The sequence below is a fragment of the Streptopelia decaocto genome, assembly GCF_964273445.1.
Source record: "Streptopelia decaocto genome assembly, chromosome: Z".
Lineage (NCBI taxonomy): Eukaryota > Metazoa > Chordata > Aves > Columbiformes > Columbidae > Streptopelia > Streptopelia decaocto.
This window is the reverse complement of record NC_138657.1, coordinates 26963844-26991415: the sequence shown is the minus strand read 5'-3', so window position 1 is coordinate 26991415 and position 27572 is coordinate 26963844. Positions and strand designations below refer to the sequence as shown.

Below are 27572 nucleotides of genomic sequence, written 5' to 3'. Positions count from 1 at the left end.
AGCTTTAACCTGCAAAGCTGAGCACATCTATCAGAACTACTTCTTTGACCTAGGACTAGTTTAATACAAGTAGCCAGCACTCAGGCTGTGCAAATGAAGTAAAATGCTCAGTCTGTTAGTCAGCTGATCATTTGAACACTTAGGGATATATTCACATGGGGCATGTAATTTGCGTAAGTTCTCAGTATAAGTGGTAAGAAAGAGGCAGCAGCACAGTAGGTTGACTTCTATAATAACTTGTCTTAGTACTCAGTTGTATTGAAATTTGATGGGCAACTTGGGAACTTGGTTTCCAGGGACTGAGTGCTAATGGGAGATGAATCTGGATCTGGCTTCTCACACTCTTAAATTTTCTTTTCCTTTTTTTTTTTTTTTTGGTATAAGTTGGAGCTTTGGAGAGGACTAAACCTGCAGTTCTATTGTCTGCGTCTGTCAGCCTGTGCTTTCCCACAAAGCAAGCCATTAAATCAACTATTGTTTGGGACACCTCCAAGCACTTTTGGTATTGATTCAGTGGTGCTTTTTGGCTTTGAATTAGTAGCCAGCCTTGGCTGAAATACGTGTACCCTGGTGTCTTACTCAGTTTCACTTGGAAGAACAGAACTGACAATTATTGTAACACAAGAATTATGTGCTATTCACAGCTCAAATGAGATTAATGCATTCAGGCTTTGAAAACCTCAACAGATACTTATATCAGATCTTTAGGAGTCATCTCCTGGCCAAGCATGGCTTCTCCTTTCTCTTTCTCTACCCTTCAGGAAAAGGAACAGCAATTTCATTTTTACCATACTTAATTTTTCATAAGAGCAATAGGGACTATTATAGAGCTTTCACCTTGCCCTATTGAAGGCTCTGGATCTCAGAGGGATGTGCAACTGCCACAATGGGGATCATTTGGAGTGATGAAATTTGTCTTCCCAAGTAACTGAGCCCTGCTATCCTGGAGATGGCTGAACACCTGCCAGTCTATGGGAAGTAGTGAATGAATTATTTGTTTTGTTTTGCTTGTGTGCACAGTGTTTGCTTTACCTATTAGGCTGTTTTTATCTTAACCCAGGAGTTTTTTGAGTTTTACCATTCTGATTCTCTCCCCCATCCCACTGTGAGGGGTGTGGGCAAGTGTCTGTCTGATCTTTGACAGCTGGAGTTAAACCATGACATAAGGTAGACATACCATCAAATGTATATAGACAAACTTGATCTTTCTCTTTATTACTGAAGTTCAACAATGTACCTGATTACGGTATTCACCACACTTTTATAATAAGTTGATATTTTCTCTCAATATTAAAATAAAGACATTGAGCTGAACATGAGCTAGTGGTATACTCTGGCAATAGAGAAGGCCAACAGCATTTTGGGGTGTATGAAGAGGATCAAGGCCAATAAGTTGACAGGGGTGGTTATTTCCCTGTAATTTGTGTTCACTAGACCATATATAGATGAGTGTCCAGTTTGGGATGTCTCATACAGGAAAGACATTGATGAACTTCACAAAACTCTACGGAGGGCAAAGAAGATGGACAACAGCTGAGGAATAGGCCCTGCAGACAGAAACTTGTTCAGCTTGGATAAGAGATGACTTCCCTTGCCTTGCCTTGCCTTGCCTTGCCTTGCCTTCCTTTCCCTTCCCTTCCCTTCCCTTCCCTTCCCTTCCCTTCCCTTCCCTTCCCTTCCCTTCCCTTCCCTTCCCTTCCCTTCCCTTCCCTTCCCTTCCCTTCCCTTCCCTTCCCTTCCCTTCCCTTCCCTTCCCTTCCCTTCCCTTCCCTTCCCTTCCCTTCCCTTCCCTTCCCTTCCCTTAAAAAGATTTTTCTGATAGTGAAATTTCCATGGCAATTTCTGTGTTGTGCCTGAAGAGCAGCCAGTAGAAGGTCTGTTTCTATCCTAGTCTGTGCCTGCTTATCCCTGGTTTAGATAAAATTCAGATAACTTAGGCATTTACTAATTTAACTGATTTACTAACATGTACGAAGAAGACAAGGAAAGGACAAGACAGAAGAACAAGGGCTATAGTAGATGTCATTCTTCCTGAAAATCGGGAGGAGTTAGGTGGTTAGCCGTCCTCTGAGTTTTTCGGAGTTTTCTTTGGATAGAGGAAAAGCAAGCTTTCTAGTGAGGTGTTGGGGGTTCTATATTTTTATTTTTTAATTTTCTTTTAATGTCACATATGAAATAGGAAATGGATCATTCGGTCTTACAAATGAAAAGAGGTTTAAAGGCATGGATAGATACACAGAGTCTTATGTCTCAGTCCAGATAAATAGAAGCCAGAGGCAGGACAGAAGATGCTGGTCTTCCTCTAAGATTTCTCCTGAGGCGGGCTCTGATGTCATGTCGTGATGGACTATGACGTTGCCGAGCAGTCCATTGTGACCAGGCGTCCCTCTCAGCTTATAGCCGGGCGCTGAGCGTCACCCAGCTGTCTCGTGACTGCACTCCAGCCGAGTGAGTTGGCGCGGTTTGGAGTGTTGAGAGAGGCTGTTGTCGGTGCTGGTGTTGTGTTCGGGGAGTTGTTCCTTGCAACTCTCAGTGGCAACTCCAGAGCCATTGGAGGATTTTGCTGGGCCCTGCCAGGATCAGGCAAGCGGCGCAGGCAGGAGGCGGCTCGCTCGCGGCAGCAGAGGTGAGCTGGGCAGGGACAGCTCACCCTGGGGAGCTGGGAGGCTTTCCTTCTGGAGGCACCTGGGCTTTTCTTGCAGCTCTCCCTGCGCCAGCCAACAACTGTGGCCTCTCTTGGTTTTCTAGTGTGACACCGGCTGCTGCAGCACTGGTGAGAGGGAGCAGCTCGACACCCACAGCTCCCGCCAACCCACCGAAGGACATGGAGACCATGGCCTCGGAGCTGGACACGCGCTGTGCCATCTGCCTGGAGAGCTGGGAGGAGGCCAGCTACGTGATGCCGTGCCTCCACCAATTCTGCTACCCATGCATCGTGCGGTGGACTGAGAGCAAGCCTGAGTGCCCCCTGTGCAAGAGGAGGGTGACATCCATCTTGCACTCCGTGCGGGGGGATGACGACTTCCAGGAGCACGTCATCCCAGCACCTGGGGCAGGAGCAGTTGTTGGCCGGCAGGCGGGACGAGCTCCTGCAAATGCAGCTGCCCGCAGAGCTGCAGCAAGACAAGCATGGCCTGTGGGGATGGTGACCGGGGCGGCTCTGCGTGGGCTCCGGCCCAGGGTGCGGGCCTCTTTTTTCCAGGACCACCCAGCTCTCCTGCAGCCCGTCCTGAGCTGGGTGCGTCAGGAGCTGCACCGGCTCTTTGGGACACGGTCTTCCCGGGCAGGCACAGTGGAGGCGCTCATCACCCCCATGCTGCTCCTCTTTGGCCTGGATGAAGATCAGCTGGTGCAGCTGCTGGAGGCCACCCTCCAAAACCGAGCGGCGACGTTTGTGCACCAGCTGATTGACGTCGCTGCGCAACTCTGCAGCAGGGAGGCTGAGCGTCGGCTGGGCCTGGAGGACGGCCAGGCTGCCGGGGAGCGGGAAGGCAGCCGCGTGCCTGCCCCTGGCCCCGTTGTCTCCCAAGGAGGATCTCCCACGCCTGGCCCAGCTTCCTCCAACAGCTCTGAAGGCGCCAACGTGGACCTCCTCCCCAGCACCTCAGCAGCTGCCCTTCAGGACGGGCCCCGCAGCCCTTCCTCTGCCCCAATTCCTATCCCTGGGCTGCAGGCAGAGCCCCAGGAGGAGCCTGACGACGCTGGTCCACATCCATCTTCTTCCAGCCGGGGTAGAGAAGGCAGCTCTGCCGGGCCACGGCAAGCCCTGAAGAGGAAGGCTGTCAGCCCCGAGGACTCTTCTCCAGGCCCGAAGAGGCCCCCCAGCCAGCAGCGCTAGAAGAACGGCCCAGGAGCTGCCGAAACCAGGGCTGGGCCAGCAGCTGGGGCATGAGCTGGCCCTCTAGGGCTTCCAGCCTGCTAGGAGTGGTTATCAGGCAGTAAAAGAAAATAAAGATCTGACAACCGCAGAGAAAGTCTCGGTGTTGTGAACGGCACAGGTGGGGTTGCCATCCCCAGCCACACTGCTTCCTCCCCCTTGTCTTGCGGCCATGCCATCCCTTTCCTCTCATTCTCCTTAGCAGAGCAGCTTGGAGCTTCTTCCTCTGCTCCTGCTCCTATATTTTTTTCAGGACACAGAAAAATGATACAGCAAAGTCACTATATATTCCTGCATGCTTTAATAATGGCTGAAATATAAAAACCAAAACCTTTTCCTTTGTCATGAGAATAAAGAAACATGCACTTTCAAACCATATTCTCTTTCAGGAGATGTTATTTGTATTTACATTTACACTGACATTATATTTGTATTTACATTTTCAAAACCACACAAATTTACAGAGTAAAACTCACAGTTCAGTGGCTTAATATCTTCAGTGTGACAAGAGGTTTGCAAATGTGCTTATGAACACACAAAAATTCAGCATTGATCAACAAGTCGGTTACTTTATCATTAATTGTGAATGAGATATGGAGCAAATTCTCACTTTGGGACACATACATGATTCCAGCTGATCTCATAAGGAATTGTTACACACATTAAGGGAAGGACACCCCCTAGGAAGAGCTTCTGGATGACTGTGAACTGGTTTTGTTTAGCTACTTCAGAAAGATAAACAAGAAAAATAATCTGCGTCCCAAGTAATATCAAATTTAAGCTTCAGTAAAGCACAAGTAATTCAGTGGCTGCAAAGCAGGTAGAAAAGAGGAGAATCTAAGGCTAAGGAATTTCTATAAAACATTAAGCAAATACAAAGAGTAATTCTCTGTTCATGGTTTTGCACAGCAGGATGTGAATAATTAATTTCGCAATGTCTAACTTGTACAATAATTATGGTAGCAAACAAGTTGTTTGAAAACAGTTTCAAAAAGATAACTTTCACATATTTTCAGGGAGCTCAGGCACATTCTGTTTTGTTTTCAACACAGCTTTGTTGGCTCCATCTCTGGACTCCCAGTATGTGTACAGCAAAGAATCCACAGGGTTCTTCTAAGCTCAGTGCAAGACTGCTTGGATAAGGTAAATTTACCAGCTCTTTCCATAACCACATATAGACACCTATAAACTGGATGTACTAAGAAGTAATTACTCAAAACACTTTATTTACAGTATATGGGAGTGTGATTATTGGTATGAGGCATAAGAACACAACTTCGCTGGCTGTTTAGGAAATTCAGCTTTTTATTCTCCAACTATTTGCTGTCCCGAGTCTGACTTCTGACATAATTTTTCTCTTTTTTTTTTTTTTTTTAAATAAGTCTGCAGCAAAAATGACCCCTTTAAACATCAGTTTTCTAAACTTCAGCTTAGCTGCTGTAGCAAGCTCCATTTTTTTACCTTGTTTTGCAGACTTTGTTGAAAGGAAATATATACTATACCCCATTTTTTGCAAGATCATGTTGTTTTCTTACTTGGCAAAGCATTTTCAGTAGACCTCATCTCTGCATCTCAAATTACACAGCAAGTCCTCTATTGAAATACTTTTTGATTTAGTTTAAATGTCAAGTTACAAATATGAGAATATGTTGGGCAAAACTTGTAATCTTTCAAGAGACCTACTTTTCTATAGAATAATGGGAAAACTCAAATTCAGATAGAGTTCTGAAACACACTAATGTGTTTCAGAAGAAAAAAGAGTTCCAGTAAATGTAGCAGAATCTTTTTTTTTTTTCCCCCTGTTGAACACTGTAATTTACAATACTTTGTTTCATGCCATTTGCATGGTACTTCAGTCCACTCAAATATTTTAATGAAGACTCATCTTTCAGTTTTAAATGGTTATGATATAGATTTTTTTTTTCCTGTTGCCCAGAACACTTTGGGACACAAAGGTATGACTAGGCAGAATAGATTGATCATGACAGGCAACTCAGTGATAGCATCTGCAAGATATCATGAAAGAATTAACAAATCAAATATGAGTGAATTACACTCATAAGAAAAAGTTTGTTATTAAGGAAGCAAGAGCTTTTGGCTTTTATCGTGATATCTTCAATGAGCTGTAAAATAACACACAAGAGAAAAAAATCCCAGATCTCATAGCAGTGAATTTATTAATAATTAGCCATCGGTAACTCCTCAGTAAGACACAACTTGATCGGACCAGTGAATCTGTACTATTCAGGTTAGTTATTTACAGCAGGCAAAGTAAACACACTGGTGAATACTAGTGGTGTGAGAGCATCAGAGAAGCTTTGAATCCTGCAATTTATTTCCTGGTCTAGTCTACACTCATCGCATGACCTTCTACAAACATCTACAGAACTGGACAGGGACTCCAGCTCTCTGACATCTCTATAAAGTGGGTGCTATGGTAGGAGGCTCCTTCATGAGCTGTTCAGTTGGATAGATATTAAATGTGGGCGCTATAGTCAGAAAGGATCCTAGTTCTGAAGTAGCAGTCGGGGTTTCTGGAGCCTGGACTGTACCTCCAGAGCTTATGCCTCTGCGGTAAGGAGACCCCGAAACGGCCACTGCCTCTGCCCCGATGCCCACGAGCTCTGCATTGTTGAGTTTTACCATCTGTAAAATGGGAAACCGCGAAATTCCCGCCTAAGGACCAGCAGCAGCCACTAGCTCGTACCTGTTGCTTTGACACCCCGAGGCGGGTCTTAGAGTGCCCTTTATTTCGGCCACACGCTATTGAAACGCCACAAATCAGAGCTTGTCAGGGCCTGACGGGAGGCGCGGAACAGGGAGAACCGCGACCCCGCTGCGCGGGAGGGGTCCGGCCGCTCGGCGACTCCCGCCGCTGCCGCGCCCCTCCGCGCCGGCCCTTGCGGCACGGCCTGACGTCACCGCCCGCGGCGGACGGGGCGGGGCGGGCGGCGGGGCCGCGCTCCAGAGCGGGCAGCGCGGGGACAGCGCAGGAGCGCTGCGCGGTGCGGCGCGGCGCGGTGCGGTGCGGTGCGGCGCGGCGGGGCGCGGCGCGGCGGTCCTGCCGGCCGGCGCCATGGAGGAGTTCCTGCAGCGCGCCCAGTCCAAACTGGTGAGTCACGGCGGGGCGCCGCGGGCAGAAAACTTCGCCCGAGTTGCCGGTAATTGCCGACATCGGCCTCTTCCCCCGCAGCCCCGGGTGAGGCAGCCGCGGATGCTCCCCAAAACTTCTCGGAGTGTTTCAGCAGCGTTCCTCAGCAGGGCGGGCAGTGAGGAGAGGATGGGGCTTGTGACCTTTGCGTCGGCTGGAGCATGTTCTGGGGGTGCATTTTCTTCTCACACCTTTCTGCCCTCTAGTTATTGCTGAATAATACTCCACTTTACGAATATGTGAACCCATATTTGACAGGCATGTGGGGGATGGCAGCGTGCCATTTTGGGATTATTTGCGCATTTGCAGTTACTTTCAGATGCATCAAGTTGTGCAGCGGAATGGGGAAGAAATATCAGCAGTAATGGAAAAAACTGCCATTTCTGTGGTCTAAGTGTCACTAGGAGCAGGAGATAAGTTTGGATAAGCCAGACTTAAAATAACTGAGGAATATGCTCAGGTGGCCGAGGACCAGCCCTGTAATGGTGTCTCATCTGCCATAGGTAGTTAATATTGTGCTAGGAATTGTGCAGACATATAGGTCCTGTTCTGGAATGACTCTGTTGGTAGGGTTGTGCTGAAACTGCAGTGCATTTATTTTGTTTACAGTGACTGATAATCTGGCCCCAGATAGTGTGTGCTGTCATTTTCCCTTACGTGCATTGCGAAGGTAGGATGTTTTTGAGACTGGGATGGTCTTATGCCAGCTTGTTTCCAATTGTAGGGGTTGATTTTCTGTGCACAACTTCATTTTGCAGTTATTATGCTTTCATGGGCAGCCTGCACTCCTGCTAGCTATCCCAGCTCTAAGAAGCATGTTCAATTATAGGATTAATAATGAGTTAGGAAAAAAATTTCAGTGGATGGTACTATTGCCCTATATTTTTGGGCACTTGGGACTTGCAGGGTCTCCTCCCCATGCTTTGGAGGATTGCTGAATGTAAACTTCATTGTTGATAATTAGAATAGCAGGGTCTTCCCAGTTCCATACACCTGTTATGAATCTCTAGAGAGTGAGCGATCAAAAAACCAAGATCCTCTTTCTCTGATGGCCATCATGCTCTTTATGTAATGATTTTTAAAGGATGGTTTGTTGTACTATCTTTTGTTGTCACACATGTTGGAAATCAGAGAATTAAGGCATTTTTTAGAGGACTGGCAAAACTGAAGACAAAATAAATCCCTTGGTGGCTCCCTTAATATTTAACTGTGTTGGCAAACGTTAACAGTAAACATGAAGTACGTAATCTTGATCACATGCCAGCTAAGTTGCTTTACTGTATATTTTTAGGAGTTTATAAAGTGTTTCCATTATGTTTTCATGTAAACAAACTGAATTTTGGTAGCCCTGTTAAAAGATACTGCATAATGCAGTGACAAATAGGTAATACGTTTTCACATCAGCATGTCATCTATTGCAACATTTGAACGGGAGATTTGGTTTTGACAAGTTTCCTGCTTGAGTACGTCAAAGTTAGTCTTACTTAATGTTAATAGACATTAATTATGTTATGATAGTGGTCCCCTCTACACCATTAATAAATGGCATGCAGTAAGAACATCTCGATTTTACTGCTAAAAGCAAATACTGCATTAATATTTCTGAGTGGCTGTTATAATCAGAAAGGAGTTGTCTGGAAAACTACAATCTCAAGAGATTAATGGAAAATAGGTAATATTATTTCTCTAATTTAGATGAAACAGGGAGCATGGCAACTGAACAGTAGCCCCTTTTATTTCTGCAAAGTGGCTTTTCAAAAGAAATACAGACTTCCCTTTGTACCTTCTGAACTGCGGGAGAAAAACACATTTGGGAGGAGGTCTCCTCTACAGGGAAGAGTATTGTGGGGGAAAATGTCTTTCAGAGTGTGATTTTTCATTGCATTGTTATGTCAGCTGAACACAGCTGAGGAGGAAGCACCTGAGCACTAGTGTGTCCAGTTCAGAACAAATCTTATAGGTGGACTTCCATTTGCCAAGTAATCCTGTACCACAGTAGCCTGGAAAAAGGTAACCCAGAGTAATTGAAGATTGTGTCCTGCAACACAGACGGCTGATGGAGTGTTTTCTGTCCTGCCTGGTCAAGCCTTTAGTGGAGAAGCCTTCTGTGCTGCTACAAGGTAGCCATATACTGAGTTGAGGGCAAACAAAGGGCTATGTTTGGTTTGTCACCAATGTAAGGTAAAGCTGCCTGGCTAAATGGGCAAATGGCCCAGAACTAATGAGCTGCTGTGTATTGCTGTGGTGCTGCAGCTGTATCTGTGGAACACGCTAAGGCTCCACTGTCATATCTCAGAGGCCTGATGATGTTAGAGCGCTAGTATCACACCATAGGTAATCTTGTTACGTTAAACTGATTACAGTGTACTGACTACATGAGTACTATTCAGCATGAATAAAGGAAAATTTTCTTTACTCATGAACAATAGCTCCAAACTGTGCAGGAGAAACCATTACTGCAACTGCTTCCCTATTCATTTGGGTCTGGCTCCAGCCACAACATTAATCAAGGCTGTTTTTCCACATGAAGCAAATTCTGGCCTCAGAGTATACCACACAAAGGCCTTGGGCATTTTTGGTTTTCTAAGACTCTTGTATTGTGTACCTTCATTGATTGTTAGAGAAGAAAATTATCTGTGTATTATCTATTAATAATTAAGTCTCCATTAGGCTATTTTTTTCTTTAAGAACAATGAATTTTCCTTTTGTGAATTGTCATGTAGTCATAGAACATTCTCAGTGATTGCCTGTACTGATTTAAAAAATATATATCTGAAGTACTATGTTAGGCAAAGCCAGAGCTATCTTCCATACAGTTGGCCTTTTTTTTTTCCCTGAATCAATTATGCTTTGGCTTCTACAAAATCCCTGAGACAGTGAGTTTTACAATTTTATTATGTGCTCTGTGTGACTGGGGCAATATCCCTGTTTGTTTGCTTTAAACCATCTGGCCAACAATTTTGATGGGTGTTCCATGGTTCTTAATTCTTGAGTGACTATTTTTAGTTCACTTTCTCCATGGTGTTCACTATTACCATATCCCCTATCTCTTCTCCCAAACATTTCCAAGCTAAGTTTTTCTGTTGCTCCTTCGTACACACTGTTCTATCACTCTACTCATCCTTGTGGCCTCTCTCTGAAGATTTTATAATTTTATCAGCCCCTTGAAAGTTGTGGAGCCCAGAACTGCCTGCTGTATTTGAGACATGAGTGTGTAAAAGACTGACAGTAGTATTGCAGCATTTTAGTTTTTTCTTAAGAGTTCTTGGTATATTCTACTTACTTATTTATTTTACTGTCAGAAAGAATTTTTCTGATGCTTTCAGAGTTAAATTTAAAATGAATACATGATGTTTTTTCTGCTTAGTAAAACCCATTTTAAAGCCGATCTGACTGTGTATGGTACCCAAATATAGTTAAAAATGGAGATGGGCTTGTTTCCTCATATTTTCACTAGTCTGCACTTCACTGTCCTTATTTCCATTTACTGTTTTATTACCTAGTCCCTCAGTGTCATAAGTCCCTTCTGCAGCTCTTGTGTAGGTAGTTTTAAATTTGACTCTCCTGAATAATCTGGTATTGTCTGCAGCTTTTGTCAGCTCATTATTTGCCTGCCTGTTCTACTGGAAGTAATATTATTTATTATTTATGGATATGAAGAACAGCACATATCCCAGCACGTTTCCTTGTGAAGAATCCTTCACAGATATTTTTCCTTAATTGTGAAAACTGGCCATTTGTTCCTGTCCTTTCTTTCCTAACTTTTAGTTCTTTATTATGCCATAAGAGGATTACATCTCTTTTTTTCTTTGGTGATTTAGGTTCTTCGCTAGCCTCTAGGAAACTCTTGAGTAATATTTTTGGAGACTCAAGTACAAAGCATTGCCTAGTTTGTCTTCCTCTGCATGCTTATTGAATTATTCAAAGAACTTTAAAAGATTTCCTACAAAAATGTCATACTTCACAAAACCTTGCTGTCTCTTCCCCAATTTCTTATGTTATTGGTATGTTTGGTGGCAATTCAGCCTGTCTCTCTGTAGGTTATAATCTTCGAGGCACAGCTAAGCCCTCAAGTGGGAGAAGAGTGACTAATCAGTCAATACATAATTTTGTAGAATTTAATTAGAAAAATAAATAAAAAATTGGAGGCTTCAGGGGTGTATCTTTAGAATGATTATCAAAATGATTATCAAAATATTAAAGGCAATTAAATAGAGAAGTAAAAATTCAGAATTATTTCTTTAGGAATTCTCTGGTGTGAAATACTGTGTGCTGCATGAGGTAGTTAAGTTTGGTATTTTTCAAGTAATCTCATGCTTCAGACTGCAGTAAAGCTGAATGACTGTGAGAAGTTAAATAGGCAGAGTCTGTCAAGAAAGAAGCTGTAAGAATTAAAAAAAAAAGAATAAGAAATTGACAGAATTTCCCCTGAGAGATGCTGAGACAATGGCTGCCAGCCAGTACTTTTTCCCTGGCCTTAGGTCTTTGCTTAATGGAGAGCCTAATGCTTCATATTATGGCTTCAGGGAAGTCAAAGAGGACAGAATGAGCCCGGGAAAGGGCTTAGTGCACAGATGATACTGAGATATCCACATCCTGCAGTAAACTGCTTCAAACTAGCAGTTGAAAGATGGTCCTCCCTCTGCAGAGAGTAGCAGATTAGCTGAGGACATAATCTTTCTAAATGCTGTGTCATCTTCAGCAGTTAACAGTATTAGGACAAACAAACAATAAAAACCACAAAACCCAGAACAATAAAAACCAACCCCCTAAAACTTCAAGTTCCTTTAATCCCTTGCTGCCATAAGAAAAGAGATTATAATTCTAGAGCAATGTTACAGCTGGCAGAATAATACACTGGTCAAATAGGGAATCATGCCCTGAGACAGACGTGCCCAGAGAAAAATTGGACTGTGTGACTGGACATTTCCCAAAGTGAGGGCTGGGCCCATAACCAGGGAGATGCCCTTGAGAACAGTAAAAAAGGCTTCCAAGGCATTACTTTGACAGATAAGAAAAATGAATGTTGTGCTTGTTTCTGAGGTGAAGAAGTTCAAAGAACAGTTAGTGATGATGGCATGATTTGAACAGATGTATTTGACCACAGTTTAAAAACAAGCTGAGTCACTTGCGTGTCTGTTCATATTACCTTTTATTTGCCTGTCTGGAGTTTTGTTATATTAGTGGTTACTTTGAAAATAATATTTGATTTAGCTGGAATAATGTGATGGCTTTATGGGAAGTCAAAAACATTATGGAAGTGAAGCAGAAGTTATTTTCTGGGAAATCTTATCTTATCTTATCTTATCTTATCTTATCTTATCTTATCTTATCTTATCTTATCTTATCTTATCTTAGCAGTGGGGTAAAAAAACTTTCAATCATTAAGACAAGAATCAAGTTTCGCCCTCTCATGTATCTTCTTTGCATTAATCCAGCAGCTCACAGGGGACTTTACTCCATTTAGCAGGGCACCTACAGTATGTACAGAATGTACAGAATTATGAGTAATGATGTTGACTTCAGTTGGAAAACTCACATGTGTAAGTGAGTATATACATGATGAATTATTTATAAAACAGTAAAAAAGCTACTTAAAGGTGTAGTTAATAGAAGAGTTGTTAGTCTGAGTAGAGATATTTACAGAGCACCATAAAGTATCCAGTGGTCTGGGCACTGATGACCACTGGTAACAAGAGTCGCAGAAAGGAAAACTCCTGACTCCTGTTGGAAACCTAAAAATGTTGCAGAATCAGAGTCTTCCAGCCGATTAACCTTTGGTTCCTTAAATCAGTCAGAAGAATCCATGTACTCTGCAGCATGAACTTCAGAGTCAGGGTTCATTAGTAATGTGGAAAAAAGAGTAAACATTGTGCTAATATAATTCTGAGATAAATATTTAAACAAAGAATAGTTGTGAGCTGTGCTGAGCAGATACTTGTTACAGGCCTTACAGAGATGAGTGAAATGATTAGAAAAATAGTGTGGGACATTCTTTTGAAGAGTAATTCCAAATATACATTCAATATGAGGAGAACAATCTGAGAGCATGAAAATAGCAAGATGGAGATGGGAGTGTCACTGTAATGCAAGTAAGACATGATTGTAGGGTGATATAAGTGTTAAAAATGTGATTTTTGGGATGAAACCTTCATATTGCATAGTAAAGCAGTAACAGACCTCTGTGTGTTTATACAAACGTGCACATCTTTACTAGGGAGGGTTATGTCCTCTAGACTCGGTATCTTTTTCATCATCATTGTGGAATTTGTAGTGGAATGCTTCCTTGTGTTTTGGGTATTATATAACCAAAAATATTTCTTAACTGGAGAAAGAATTCAGAGAATCATAACAAAATGGTTTAAAGAATTGACTTCCAAGGAAATAAAGATGAACTAAACATAAAGCTTTCTTAAATTACTGCTGAGCTGAGACATGAGAGCAGTCTGGATCTATGGGGTACTAAAAGCAATGCAAAGAATAAATCATTCATTTATGTACATAGGTATAAATAAGAAATTGCAAATTGCTCAGAAGAGGTTTAATAACAAGAGAATATTTCCTGAAAATGAGGTCTTTTAGCTAGGAGAGCAGTGTCCCAGAGGAAGGAATGGAAGCCCCTCTATACAAGCAAACCAAAATAAAACCTGTATTGGATGAACATATATAAAACTACTTTAGAAAACAGCCTACAGTTGTAAGGAAAATATGCTGAATTATTTAATAGCCTTTTATAGTTTCACTAAAACCATACAGGCAACAGACATGTAGCAGAAGCTGAAAATTAAAATGCTTTTCCTGATTTTTTTTTGTTTGTTTTAGAGGACAGAAATAACATTTTAAAATGATAGCCTGCATACCTTGCCTTTCATTAGTCTCTGGTGCAGTGATATTTTCTCCTTTTTCACCAAAAAAAAAAAAAGAAAAAAGAAGAATGGAAATGGAAGAATAAAGCACATCGTGGTGGGTTTTCCACTGGAGGGGGTGAAGTACATCAGATTAATCAAGATTAAGCCAAATTTCTATCCTGAATAACTTTTTGGGTGTTGAATCATTGCATGTGTAGCTCGCATCCTTTGTTAATTGTTATACACAGAAATAAATTCGAAAAGCATCTTTGTGTAGTTAGTTAGAAAAAGGAAGATTGTGGGGGTTGGTGTCTTTAAGCATAGGGACAACATAGGAGGAAATGAGAAAATCTGATTACTCTTTCCATTCCTCTGCTACTGACTGGCTGGAGATAAATGTTAACATTTTATTATTGAATAGGAGATGATGGATGAAGCAGAGGAAGGTTTGAAAAGGTTACAAAATGTAGTTTAGGGATTCTGTTTAATGTGTGGGATCAAGGAGAGCCCGGAGAGCATGTATGGACAGAGCTGATGTGACAGGGTCAGAACCACAGACTAGGGGAAGAGTTTCCATAGTGTGGTTCTGGAAGCTACTAGGTTACCTCTGCTGAAGACAAATAACATTTCTGTGATTAAACCATCAGGTAATGATAGCCAGTGTTTTGGCTCTCAGGGTAGACAGGAGAGGTTGATGACAAAAAAAACACTGTGGGATTTCGCAACAGGCAGGATGATGAACAGGATGCCAAGATTGCGGACCCAAGTGATGGGCAGGATAGTTTTATTAACCCCTATATATCTGTTACATATGTCCTTGTGAGAAAGAGGTGTGCTAAAAGGAGATGGTGTAAAAGGTCAGGTTTGGAGTGTATGGTGAGATTCTTCCAGGAAGGTGTGGAGGTGGTGTGGGACTTTAGTGTGAAAGGGACAGGACGGGAGCATCACCAAAGTCCTGTTTGCCAGAGGGAGATCATGCTCAGAGCTTAAATGACTCGATAATCTTCCTGTTATATTGTTTTTCTCCAAAGAAGAAGCCTGGTGCCAGCAACAGTTAGACAGATCCTTAACAACTGGAATGATGTCACTTTTTCTAGTCAGATATGAATAGATTGAAGCACAATAAGGACAGAGGATGGACAGTGAAAAGGTTAGGAACATTTCGGAAAACAGTGATGTCTGGATGGTGTCAGATAGTTCTCTTTCCTTCTTTCTGCATCATTTGACAATAACTGAATAATGTGTAATAGATCTAATGCACTGGCCCAGTTCCATCCTGCACAGTCATAACCTGCTTTTGTACATTCCCCTCTAGACTCAATTTATTAGTGTTAAGCCTCCTTACGTCAGCTCCTGTCCAGAGCCCAGTGAGATTTTGCAGTACACCTGACATGATTTACTGCTTTTGTACCAGTTACGAAACTTTGCTATTGCCATATTTTGATAGCAATAATTGTGTTTATGTCTTCTTGTAATTGACAAAATTTTGATTCTCTTTTCTGTTTGTAAGTGGCTCTGTATACAGTGCCTGGTTAAGTGACAGAATGTCATGCTAATGTGTCCTTTTCCCTAATGGTTAATCTTGTTGTGCTACAAATTATAGTTAAGAAATAGTCTCTTGCTCTTTTACAAGAGTGATTAAAGACCCCTGAGCAAAGATGAGTTGGTACGAAGGAGAAACCTCTGCATTGTTTCTTCAGATGTTACCATGCTTTTCTAACTCATTGAAATAAGTGGAGACATGGAGTCTAGCAAGTGTGCTAACAGAGAAAGGCATATTCTGCTTGGTCAACCTTGTGTGCTCTCCTGCAGTCAGCAGGATAGGAGGAAAGAAAGGAACTTTTCATTTTCTTTTTTTTTTCTTTTTTTTCCCCCTTTTAAAAAATGTTTTGTTTTGTTTTGTTTTGTTTTGTTTTGTTTGGGTTTTTTTGTTGTTGTTTTTTTGATATATGGGAAGCAGAATTGCTCTGCTTGGAATATATTTGACTTTTTATGAAGCAACAAAAAATAGTAAATTTAATACTTGGAGGAACAGTTTCTTCTAAATATAGACAGTTGGCAAGTGGTCAGTTGACTGATTCAGCAGCCTTGCTTTTACTTAACAAAGGTTTTAACACTCAGTCAAAGTCATTTGCAGGCCTGGCTGGATTACAGCCGAGTCAGAAGGAGTGCAATGATAGGTTAACATGCTGGAAAAGTATACTGCAATTTTTTTGATGCGGCGTGTATGCAGTCCACAGAAGTTTAAAGTAAGTTTACTTAGTTTTTCTCCAGATAAATCTGTTTGAGATTGTGTCCTGGGCATTCATACTACTCAGAAAAGCAAGTGGCTTTACATGATGTACCTGTGTGTTGTGTGTTTAAGACATGTAGGTCTGTATGAAATTCTGAAAGGATTAGCCCACCAGGTTCCTGCACACTTTTTTATACATCTTCAAAGTTGATAGCCTTTTCAAGTTAAAAGACCAGCTGTTATTTTAAAACCACTGTTTCAATTCTGTCCTCTTTCTGGTTTTGGATTTGTTTCTGTGTTGCTTTGAGTTTTGGGTCTTTTAATTCAGCAGGCATAAAAAAGGAAATCACCCATTTAATTGGGAGAACTTCAGTGCAGAAAACAAATGAAATTTCCCTTTTTTGCGAAGATGGATTTAGCTGTCCTTTCTCTTGACTTTGTTGAGACAGTAGCTGTGGTAATTTTTTCACTAGCAAAAATACTGTAATTCAAATTTACCTGATCTATAGATTATTTTTTTTCTTCAAAATGAATTACTTATTCAATTTGTGAGGGGTTTATAGGCTGAGTCCCATGACTAAGGCATAACCTGCAGTAGGAGATTATATACTTCCTCTCCACCACTGCTCAGGGAAATGTGTGCATTTATCTCTTTGTGATATGATGAAAGTGTAGAGGCTAATGATAAACTTCAGAGTTGCTGCAAACAGCTTTAAAATGTTACATTTTGGCTATGTTTTTACATAAAAGTTGTTTTGTATAAAAGAATAAGAAGTGTGAGATGGTTTTGTACTATTCTTTGCTTTCTGCATATTCTAAGAAGCTAGATGCATAAACTTAAATAAAAAGAGTTCTGTGCTGTTATGTGAAATTTGCTCCTCCCTTGAGAATTTGACGCACGCTAGAACTTCAAAATTGTCAGTGTTAGCAGGAATAAGTAAAGGCCATGACTTCGTTTCTTCTTTGGAAGGGTGGCATAACTGTTCATTAAAGCATTAATTCCAAGGATGAGAGTGGTGCAGATTGAAGTTCTGGTTTTACGTTTCCAGAGACATGGGCTCATATCCTGTTTTAAATCACGTGTGAAAATCAGTTAGGTGATCTAATCTTAGCAACTATTTGTTCACCTCTTAAAAACACTGCAGTTTCCAACTGACAGCTTCCACACAGTGGAAGACGGATTTCTAAGGCTGGGTCTTAAGTCTTTTGTTTGATCCATTTTGTGAAGTTTCTGCAATAGTTGTTGGCATGAGCCTGTCTCAATATCAGAGTGTTGAACCTTAATTTAAAACAGCAACGAACCAAATGAAAACAGCCATCAGCTTATCCACACCCCCTCGCCCTTCACTGTGTGAAAATTGGGCCAGTTACAATCTCATGGTCTGAAAAGATAATTTTTTTTACAGATTCTAAATAAAACACAAATTACAGTTGATAGAAGAAATGAACTGATTTCAAGAAATAATTTTAGTTAAGTTTAGTAAGTATGAAGACTTTCAGTCTGCTTGATGGAAAATGTTCCATTCTTGACTGAGTGCTTAATCACTTACCTTTTAAACTAGTTAGATACTAATTTGAATTCTTTGCAGATTTCAGTTTTTCAGAGTTTAAATTGGTCATGTTTGATGATATTGTGGAAAAAGCAACCTAGTTAGTTGCCATATTAAGTAGTGATTAAAATCTAGCTGCTTCTCTCCCAACCAGATAATAATTACTGATATTGAATTAATATCAGTCTGTAAAAGCAGAATCTACTGTTTGCTTCCATAAATCAGAAGTGGTTATACAAATGAAGCTAGTGGGTAATCAAGAGACAAGGAATTCTGCTTGAGATATGTTAGGCTTATGGCAGCAAGCAGGACAACCCAGTACTATTTCATAGCATTTTTTTAAGCTGAGGCAGCAACGCTGTGGTACAGTAGCAGAAGTAACAGCTGAAGTAGATCTGACATGTTCTGTCCAATTTGAGAGCTTAAAAGATGGTTGCACTTCAGGCATTGTAAGGTGAGAACATCTCTTCCAGATGCATGAGAATGTCTCTTACAGATTTATTGCATTTTGACAATGTGGGACTCACTTTAAAGCATGGGTTTGGATTTTAGTGTTTCCAGAGTGACTACATAGATCCTTCAGGTAGAAAGCATATGTGTTAGCAAAAGAAAAGAAGTCAAGATAGAGGAAACTGGAAGGAAAGTGTAAACATTGAACGTGTCTGTCCAACCTGACATCCCAGCTTTCACTAAGCCCATATAAATAAAATACCACTTTGATCTAGTTCAGTTGCTTGTGCGCTCATACTTTCTGTTGCTCGCATGCACAGAGAGAAACACAAATTCTCTCTCTCTGCAAGTGGGTTAATGGACTAGGGAGCACTTGGGCAGAGTTCTCTGCCTTAAATGGCTAAACATGACCACAGTGTGAGCCTGAAGACTGTTTCTGTAATCCCACAGAACTAGCTGGGGGATGTTGTCTGTGTTTTGTGCATGCACAAAACTTGCACTCATATGCAGGCTGTAGTGAATCTCCCACCAAGTGTAACTGTTGTCAAGCCTGGGGGATTCAGGGGGATGCAGTGTGTTTCATTTCCTGCTTATCTCTAGGGAGGCTTGTTCCAGGAATTGTTGAGATGTGCAAGAAGATTGCTAAGGTGACAAGGGTGAAGACCTTACTGAATAAGGCTGGTCTGGTTGGTGTCTTTCATAGGGACTAGAAATACTGTCTTCTTAGGTAAATTTACACCTCTAAAGAAAGGGGGAACTAGACCTTCATTATGCCCCTATTGTATGTTTTGGCTTTTGCCTTTCTGACAAAAAACTGTTCAAGAAACAAAGTACTCCTAAAGTTCTACTTTCATTTTGAGATGAAGGAAAAATTTGACAACCTTGAGGGCAAGACTTACAATTTGCTGCTGAGGTCACATGGCTCGTTCAGCTTGGAGAAGGCTGAGAAGTGACCCCATGCCAGCCGCCAGCTTCCTCTATGGGGGCAGCAAAGGGGGAGATGCTGATCTCCTCTCTCTTGTGAGCAGTGATAGGACACCAGGAAATGGCATGAAGCTGCAGGAGGGGAAGTTCAGATTGAACATGAAAAAAATGATCTTCACTGAGATGATGGTTGGTCACTGAAATGGGCTCCCCAGGGCAGTGATTGTGGCTCTAAGCCTGTCAGATTTCAAGGAGTGTCTGGATGATGCTCTTAGTCATATAGTTTAATTTTAGATAGTCCTGCGAGGAGAAGGGAGTAGGAGTCAGTGATCTTTGTAGGTCTTTTCTGACTTGAGATATTCCAGAATTCTATGATTCTGTGAAATATGAAGAGCTTTTGGCTCTTTATTTGAAACTAAAAGAAATACAGTAAACAAATTTTTGCAAGCTTTTATACAAAATCTAAAATATATTTGCACTCCCGTGTATTCATAATTTGACATGTTCTTATATGTATTTTCAAGGCTGGATGTTAATGAGTATGTGATTAACAGATACATTCAGAGCATCACAGGTTCTTGAGAAAGCATTTTAAGCCAACTGACTGTCATTTTTAGCAGGAAAGAGAGACTAAGCTCCATCCCCAAGAGATCCCAGCAGAATCCACAGCTGCAGTGAACAGAACAGGTGACTGGATGTCACTGACACTGTACACAGCTACAGCTGAAAGACCATTTATTTTCCAGTTAAAAAGATTTAGTGCTCAATACAGGCTATTCATCTCTGACAGTCCAGAGAAGCTGAAGAGTGGCATGCCTTCTAATTCAAATATGCCTTTTTTTTTAAGAGTAACATGGCATTATATTTGTTTTGAGGATCCCTTAACACATTTCTGAATGTTTAGAAAGTAGCCTATTCTTTTTGCTAATTTGATGTGAGTTAGATTGACAGGTGATAGACAGAAGAGCATGTTGTGTGCACTGCTAGAAAACACTGCTATAATAAGAAAAGTAGCCAAAAGTGTGTAAGAATAGATAACAAGCAGGGCAAGGGACTTTTCTTGCGATTTCTGCATCTTTACAGAATATTTAGATACTTGCAAGCCCCATTCTATCCCTGTGCTGAGTACTGTGTCGAAAAAGATTATTGTCTGACACTTCTAAGTTAGGAATAGCTTGTTGGAAATAATGGAACTTTATTTGAAATGGTGGGTGAGTGAGACAGGGTCAAGGCCAGGGAGTGGAAACCACAAAAAATTCCACCAAACCAATTAACCAAAACCAACTCCCCCTCCAAACCAAAACCCCAACCAACCAAAGAAACAAAAACCAACCAACCAACCAACCAACCAACCAACCAAAAAACAAAAAGAAAGAAGAGAGTGGTAAGCAGAATGATAATATGAAAGCTATTATTTATTGAATGCAGAAGTGTCCTATTTTGTTCCTGGTTCTGTCAAGAATCTAAATAAACTTGAAAACTAGACTTGCATCGTGAAAACTTCCTCGTCCCCCTAAGCTTACATTGTCTGTCTGCAATTTTTAGTTACTATTGTTGGAGAGAAATTAATTTCAGGGTCCCAGCTTCACATAATTGCAAATGTTTCTGAGGACATTTAATTAAGGTAAATCAAGGTGCATAAAGTTTAAAATAGCTCAAACCCACTGAGCTTCAGTAACTAGGTCTTTTTCCTGGCAAGCTCTTATAAAAAACACCTATATAGATTTAATAGTTGTACTGGGAGGCTAGAGAGGAGTGTAAATCAAGGGAAACAAATGTCATTTGAAAATAGTGGAGTGTTTCCACTCGCAGAGAGATAGATTTCCCCTTCTTCCCCTTCCCCTTCCTTCCCTTCTCCTTCTTCCCCGCCCCCTTCTTCCCCTTCTTTCTTTTCCTCTTCCCCTTCTTCCCCCTCCCTCTTTGGTGCTCATAGCTTCTGCTGCTGAATGGTCTGTGAGAAGAAAGGTTTTTCTGTTTGTTCTGAAGAAGGCCATGATGAGCCACAATGTTATTTCTACTTTTGACAGGGTGCTGTGTCATCCGGCGTCTAATACTGACGTTGTCTTGTCTCTCTCTCTTAAAACATATCTCTTTTAAATGCATCTTTTCAAGTGTCCCTGGAGGAAAGAATCATCAAGTCTGATTTAGCTCTCTATCATCTGCTCTCTAGTTACAGAGGTTAGTGCCAAATCCGTGTTTTGGGCTTGCTATCAGTGGGAAGAAAACGTAAGACACAGAACATGTCTGTGATGTGTTCTTTTTAGCTAATGATAGTCCTTAAGATAAATGTGCTCATTAAGTCAGATGTGATACTTTTTTTTGTCCTTGTCCTCAGCCTGCATAGCTGCTGTACCAGAAGACCAGGGGAAGGGTGGGAATGGAGATGTGTGTAATTAGTTCTGGTTCTGCAGAGCTTGGAGGAGCTTACTGGAGCAAACATGCAAAGGAGCAACTATACAGTCTTTGAGGTGGAGACGCTAAACAGGATCCCTTGCTGTTTGTACACAACTACTATGTGAAATGTTAACTCATAAGCACGTATTCCTCATATTTTAAGTCTTATAAACTTGCATAGAGGTAGTTCTCTTATATTCCAGGTTACTAAGAAGATATGTACATACTCTGTCCTACTGGACATGGCCAGCATGCCTACCTGAATGTGTACATTCACACACCTAGCCCACTGTGTAAAGTGTCCAAAGTTCATACCTGTGGGGACTTCTGCATATGTAAGAGTCTTAGCTTTTGATGGTAAACTGAAACTGTGCTCCATAGAAGTTACTGTAACCTCATCCCATCACAGACATTTAAATTTAGTTTATTTTCTTCATAGCAAATCCATAGTAAATCCACAAAACCATAAAATGTAGGAATATTTTAAAATAGTGAAAGACACTTCAGAGTGAAAAGTCAATACTTTCAGTAATTTGGAGATGGGAACTTGGCTAAATAATATTTGCACAGTAAAGTTTGAAGGAGGGACAAAGTATCTTTACTGAGATCAATAATAAGAAATCAAGTAAGTAGCACTAGCACAGCTCAGCACTCTGTGTCAAGACCAAAGATATTTTGGAGGAAATAGGAGAAACATACTAATACTGTTCCAGAAAGCTGCTAAGCTTTATGGTCTTTCTGCAACTTTGATTTGAGGTTCAGTTTGAGCTGTAATTGGTATTAATGTCAGATGTGTGGTATGTGGAGAATCAGTTGCACTTACATAACGTTAAGAACGCACTTGTATTTGGGAACAATAATATTCCATTTCTGGGAACAATACCATACTGTGATGTTTGCTTTGGACAGTATTTCTGAAATGTCTTGGCTGCTTCTTTTTTTTATCCCTTCCCTCTTTGCCTTTCAGAATGTTTATGCTGAGTCTCTGCTAGTTTAATTTTCAGGTACTGATGGTTGTGTTATTGGTGTCACTTAGCCATGATGGATGAAGGAATTGCTTAGCCAGGGGTAGCCAGGGGTGGTATCTATCTTCTGTGTCCTGTTATTTGCAAAGAATTCAGACTTCCGAATCTAATTGTAATTTTTTCTGAGAAGTTATATATTAATTAAGAGATTTTGTAATTTAACTATTTTCTACTATATTCTCTGAATATTTTTTATGCTGAAACATAAGAAGAAAAGATAATTCTTTCTTACAGTGACTTTCATAATAATTTGTGCAGCTTTTTTCTGCAGTGTGACCTTAAAATCTTACATCATGGAGCTTTAAGAACAAATTTATTATCCACTCGCAATCTAAATGAATAACAGATTACATTGTCAGTTTGTACACCATCACCTCAACCATCATATATATATTTTTTAAGTTTGATGCCATTTTTGACAAACTTTAAGACAAGGACAAGTGTCTGGTGCTAATGGGTTATGCAAAGGTAACTTAATGTATTCATTACAGTTATTAATACACTTCAAGAAAAGCACACTTTAAATATGCACAAGTGGGGAAAAGCTTACCTCCATTAGCCAGTCTAGAAGGATTGTTCTCATCTTAGGTTGCAGGAGAGGGTGCCTTTGCATATAAAGTTTATCCCTCACATATGTCTCTCCTGAAAAGATAATTCCATTCATGAGGAGCAGTTAGGTGTAGATTTCATTTAACTGTGTCACAAGCTGTCCCCCATATTGTGCATTTTAAATCGCTTTTTGAGTTTCCTTTTAGTGTTAAGCACAACTATCACTTTATATCACATTAACTGATTTCACAGACTAAATGTCAGCCAAGTAAAAGCCACAGTTTTTTGTGCTAATGTTAATTTAAGTATGTTGCACAGCCCACATGCTTCACAATATACTCTTCATAACAAAACAGGTATTTTATGTCATTCTCTTATTAAAACGTGCATGTATATTGCTATCTATATATCTTATAAACAGTTTTTAAATAACATAATTAAATGCAAATTAAACATTCCGTTTTGATGCTATTTGTGACACTTACTACCATAATTATTAGCATCCTTGCTCCCCAAATTGACAGAAATCATTACAATGTATTTTTAAGGCTGGTTTTAAAAACTCAGAAATGCAATGTTCATATGACTGCAGCAAATAGACATGGATCTCCTCTGATAGCCATAAGTCTATTTTTATAAGCAGACCTCATTCGCAAAATTGGCTTCTCATATATTGCTATGCCTGTAATAGAATATTTGAATCACAGTGCCTCTGTGGGTTGGTCCTTGTATAAATTTAAACAATTTACTAATCTGTTTGAGTAATCATGTAGTGGAATATCTCAAATCTCTTTTAAGTCAGTGTGTTCTTTTAAGACCTGATGTGCTTTTTTATTCAGGAGTGGCAAGTATATGTTTGTATTTATACATATGAAATCCATCTAGAGCCAGAGATTAAATGTTCAAATATAACTGTGTATGAATATGTTGCCATTATACCTTATCCTCGTTGACTGATCCTGAGAAAAAATATTGTTCTACTTAGCTGGTAAAAGAAAGGAAAGTATTATGCCATGTTTATTTTTAAGACTTTCCTAATTCCATTAACACTGAACAGATGTCCTTTCAACAGCAATACAAGGCCAGCACACGCTTCCCGTATAAGGGAAAGAAAGCTACACATAGTTATTCCTCTTGTCCTTTCAGTACAAAATGGTTATATTATACAAAAAAGCTGTGTAATGGTCCTCTGATCTGATGAGATTTATGCAGATAACTAAGCAGAAATAATAAACTAAAGAAATGGTCAGATTGATCACAGGGAGTGACCTTACACTGCAAAGCCCTGAAATCATCACTGGTTTCTAAAGTTACCACTGTTCCTGTTCTGACAATTGTTTAACTGGATGCTTGTCAGTTTCTCCAAGGGCGACAAATCCCTTTTTCTTTAATACCTTAAACACCTTGCAAATACAGAGGAATTTTAGTTCATGTGTTGCAGTATTCTCACAGCTGGAAACACAGGAATTGTTTTATTGGCACCTACTAAATGTCCATGTGGTGTAGGATGTTGTGTTGCTAGTCACTGAGGTAGGGTTTAGTTACAAGCAAATTCTAAATACCTGCCAATGTTCTCAGACTTTGCCAGTAGAAAAGTGTGGGTCTGTCTTCTGTGATCAGTCTTGTGCATCAGATATTTTAGCTTGCATAGGTACCTTTTATGTATTTAAGCTTGGGATTTTGTTGTTGTTTGTTCATCAGCATTTTTTTGCCGTGTGCCCAGAGATTTAAGGGCTTCTCTCTGTGCAAGAGGTGTTCTATGATGGATGTTGTGCTCTGGTGTTTTTTTACCTTTAGAATCACTTTAATCAAGTTCAGAGCTTTGTAAGTTGTTGGAAGTAAGGTATTAGTCTGAGAGGAAGGAGATTATTCTTTGCTAGTTTATGTATCTCTCCATACCTTTCTACCCTCTGTTCTTAACTACAACAGGTGTAGATATCAATGGATGCAGTACATACATCACTGTATGCTCTTCAATTGAAAACCAAGAGCTTGACTGTTGAGGAAAATCAAGCAAGTCCCTATGTGGGGAAGGACGCTGTTAGATTAAAAATACATCATAGTATGTTAAATATAAAACTAGAAGATATTGTTGATCTGTCAATTTAAAGCTAAAGTAGAAATACTAGTGTAATTTATTTTGTTTGTCATTAGCATATTTTTTTTCTAAAATATTTGTTGTCTTTTGAATGAGCTAGGGCAGCAGATTTGCTAGGGATGATGAATTACCCATTTTGGTGTTAACTGAGAAGATTCAGCAAAACTATCATTGAAGAGGCTGTCTTACTTTATCAGTCATTAGTGTCTCTTCATATGTGAATTTGCCAATTTATTTCTACTGTTTTTCTCTTGCTTAATAAAATTTGAAATAATACATTGTGAAACCCTTAATGAAAATGGATAAAATGGAGACAAACCTTAAACAAAAAAAAAATCTCGTTCATGTGTGTTCCTTGTTCTTATGTTCTGTTAACACTTACCAATTTTTTTAACAGAAATTAATGGCAAAACAAAGCTTAAAAGAAATTCTTTTAAAGCTTTATAATCTAAACAGTGCTTCAATTTACTTTGTAATTACATTTTAAATAATTTTGTCTATTATTTTCCATACTTTTAAAGCAATAGTTGATATGCTGACTATGAAGATAAGCTTTAATGCTATATACTCTCTATTTCTATGGTTCTTCTCTCGATAACTTATCTTTTATGAAATGTAATGGAACTACTGTGCCACATAGAGTCTGTATGTGAAATAAATAGGCTTTTGGGGTTTTCTTTTTGGTGGCTACAGTGGCAATATGGTTATAGGTCTACATGAGAAAGATGTGTTTATTTTATTGTGGTTCTTGACAGATGTTGGCTGTGCTGTAAAATTGCTGTGATGATTAATAATTAACATAATATGTTCTTATTTTTCTGTACCAGTTGTCTAGTGCATTAAATTTAAAATGTGGCTCAGGTACACGTATGTTGCATGCCAAGACAAAATAATGTGAAATAGAGCTGTGTTTCAGAGGAGCGATAATAATCATCACCATAAATATTATTTGCAGGGTCTTAATTTGTATGTCAGTTGAAGGTGTCATTGGCACTATGCAAGAGTAATAAGACAGGAGTCTTACCCAGGATAGGTAACCTCTAGGTACTTACTTTTTTTGTGAATCTTTATAATGGGCACTGTGGTGCCCTGTGGGACTTTAACTATTGCAGTGATGAACTCTGAAGTGCAAGAGGGAATGGGAAGTGCAGATTTAAGCTTATTCCCTCCTATAGTTCTTCCGCAACTTGTCCCAGGCATAGGAGGTAAAAATGATTCCACCTCCTAATAACTTTTTGCTTCCTCTAGAGGATATTTTTCAAAGGGATTTTTATTTCTTCCAATCCTTTTACTATTTTTCCATTGCCAATTGTGCTGGACAAATACAAGGATTAGATTCAGTGTTTTCCCTGATACACTACATTTTCACAGAAAGATATTTAAGAAGTAAATCCCTGCTCAAACTTTTTTTTTTTTTTTTTTTCCGGAAAAATCTTAAATCCTTAGCAGTATTTTAAATATTTTCCCTGAAACCCAAACACTCCATTTCAGTTTCCTGCCCTTTTCTCATGGAATGTTAAAAGAGGAAATTTTTCGATAAATTTGGACTAGTGTTGCATTTCTTCAATTAGGCATATTTGTGGATTTTTTGCTTTTATGGAAGTGTATTTTACCTGTTATATCTCATTAGAAGAAAAACTAACAACAGCACAGCAAGAATGAATGTTTTAGATTGCTACTGTATATTGCCTTTCAGCACACTTTAATTAAAGTGGCATTTGTTTGTCCTATAATACCACCATTCCCTAATCGATGTACTGAGCAAGCACCATGGTGACAAGATAAGTTGCTTTGTTTTGTTCCATATGTCTGTGTTCCAAATTTTCCATAGTTTTAATTGGTTCCCTGCAGAATAACATTTACAAGCATATGGTATGGAAAATGCTGACTGCATTTGTTATCATATATTTTAGTACACTGGTGGCACTAGATCACTAAGCCTTTAAATGTGATTATGAGGTTATTTAATGCAGTCAATAGTGTGCTTAAAACACAGCAAAAGATCTGCCGTGAGCCAAATGGTATCAAGGAAATATGTTTGAATGCCTTCTTAATGCTTCAAGGATATATGGGAAAGTCTGATTCAGAAAGGTTTTTGGTAATGTTTATGCTGAAACATACTTTGTCACCTAAGAGCAATTTGGAAAAGTTTGTGAGGGCTGCTTGCCATCAAAACAAAAGGAATGTGCCTAGGAACGTGGAATGCAGAGAAGGCAAAATACTTGATACATCAAAGATTATTGACTTCTGAAGAAATGCACTGGCATTAGTTGGTGAAATGGTATGCAGGATCAACCCTTAAATCTCTTCACAGAATCACAGAATGTTAGGGGTTGGAAGGGACCTCAGAAGATCATCTAGTCCAATCTGCCTGCTGGAGCAGGAACACCTAGATGAGGTTACACAGGAACATGTCCAGGCAGGTCTTGAATGTCTCCAGAGTAGGAGACTCCACAACCCCCCTGAGCAGCCT

General features: G+C 40.0%; 1 protein-coding gene across 2 annotated transcripts in view; it reads left to right on the top strand.

The window, feature by feature from the left end:
- Positions 1-6869: 6869 nt before the first annotated feature.
- The window catches only part of PRUNE2 (prune homolog 2 with BCH domain), a gene marked incomplete at its 3' end in the record, with an annotated part of 141167 nt that continues 120464 nt past the window's right edge, over positions 6870-27572 (top strand). For both annotated transcript variants that reach the window (XM_082075834.1, XM_082075835.1), the window contains exon 1: positions 6870-6989. In XM_082075834.1, the coding sequence (XP_081931960.1) occupies positions 6954-6989 (36 nt within the window). In that variant the 5' untranslated portion in view covers positions 6870-6953. The remainder of the gene's footprint in view (positions 6990-27572) is intronic.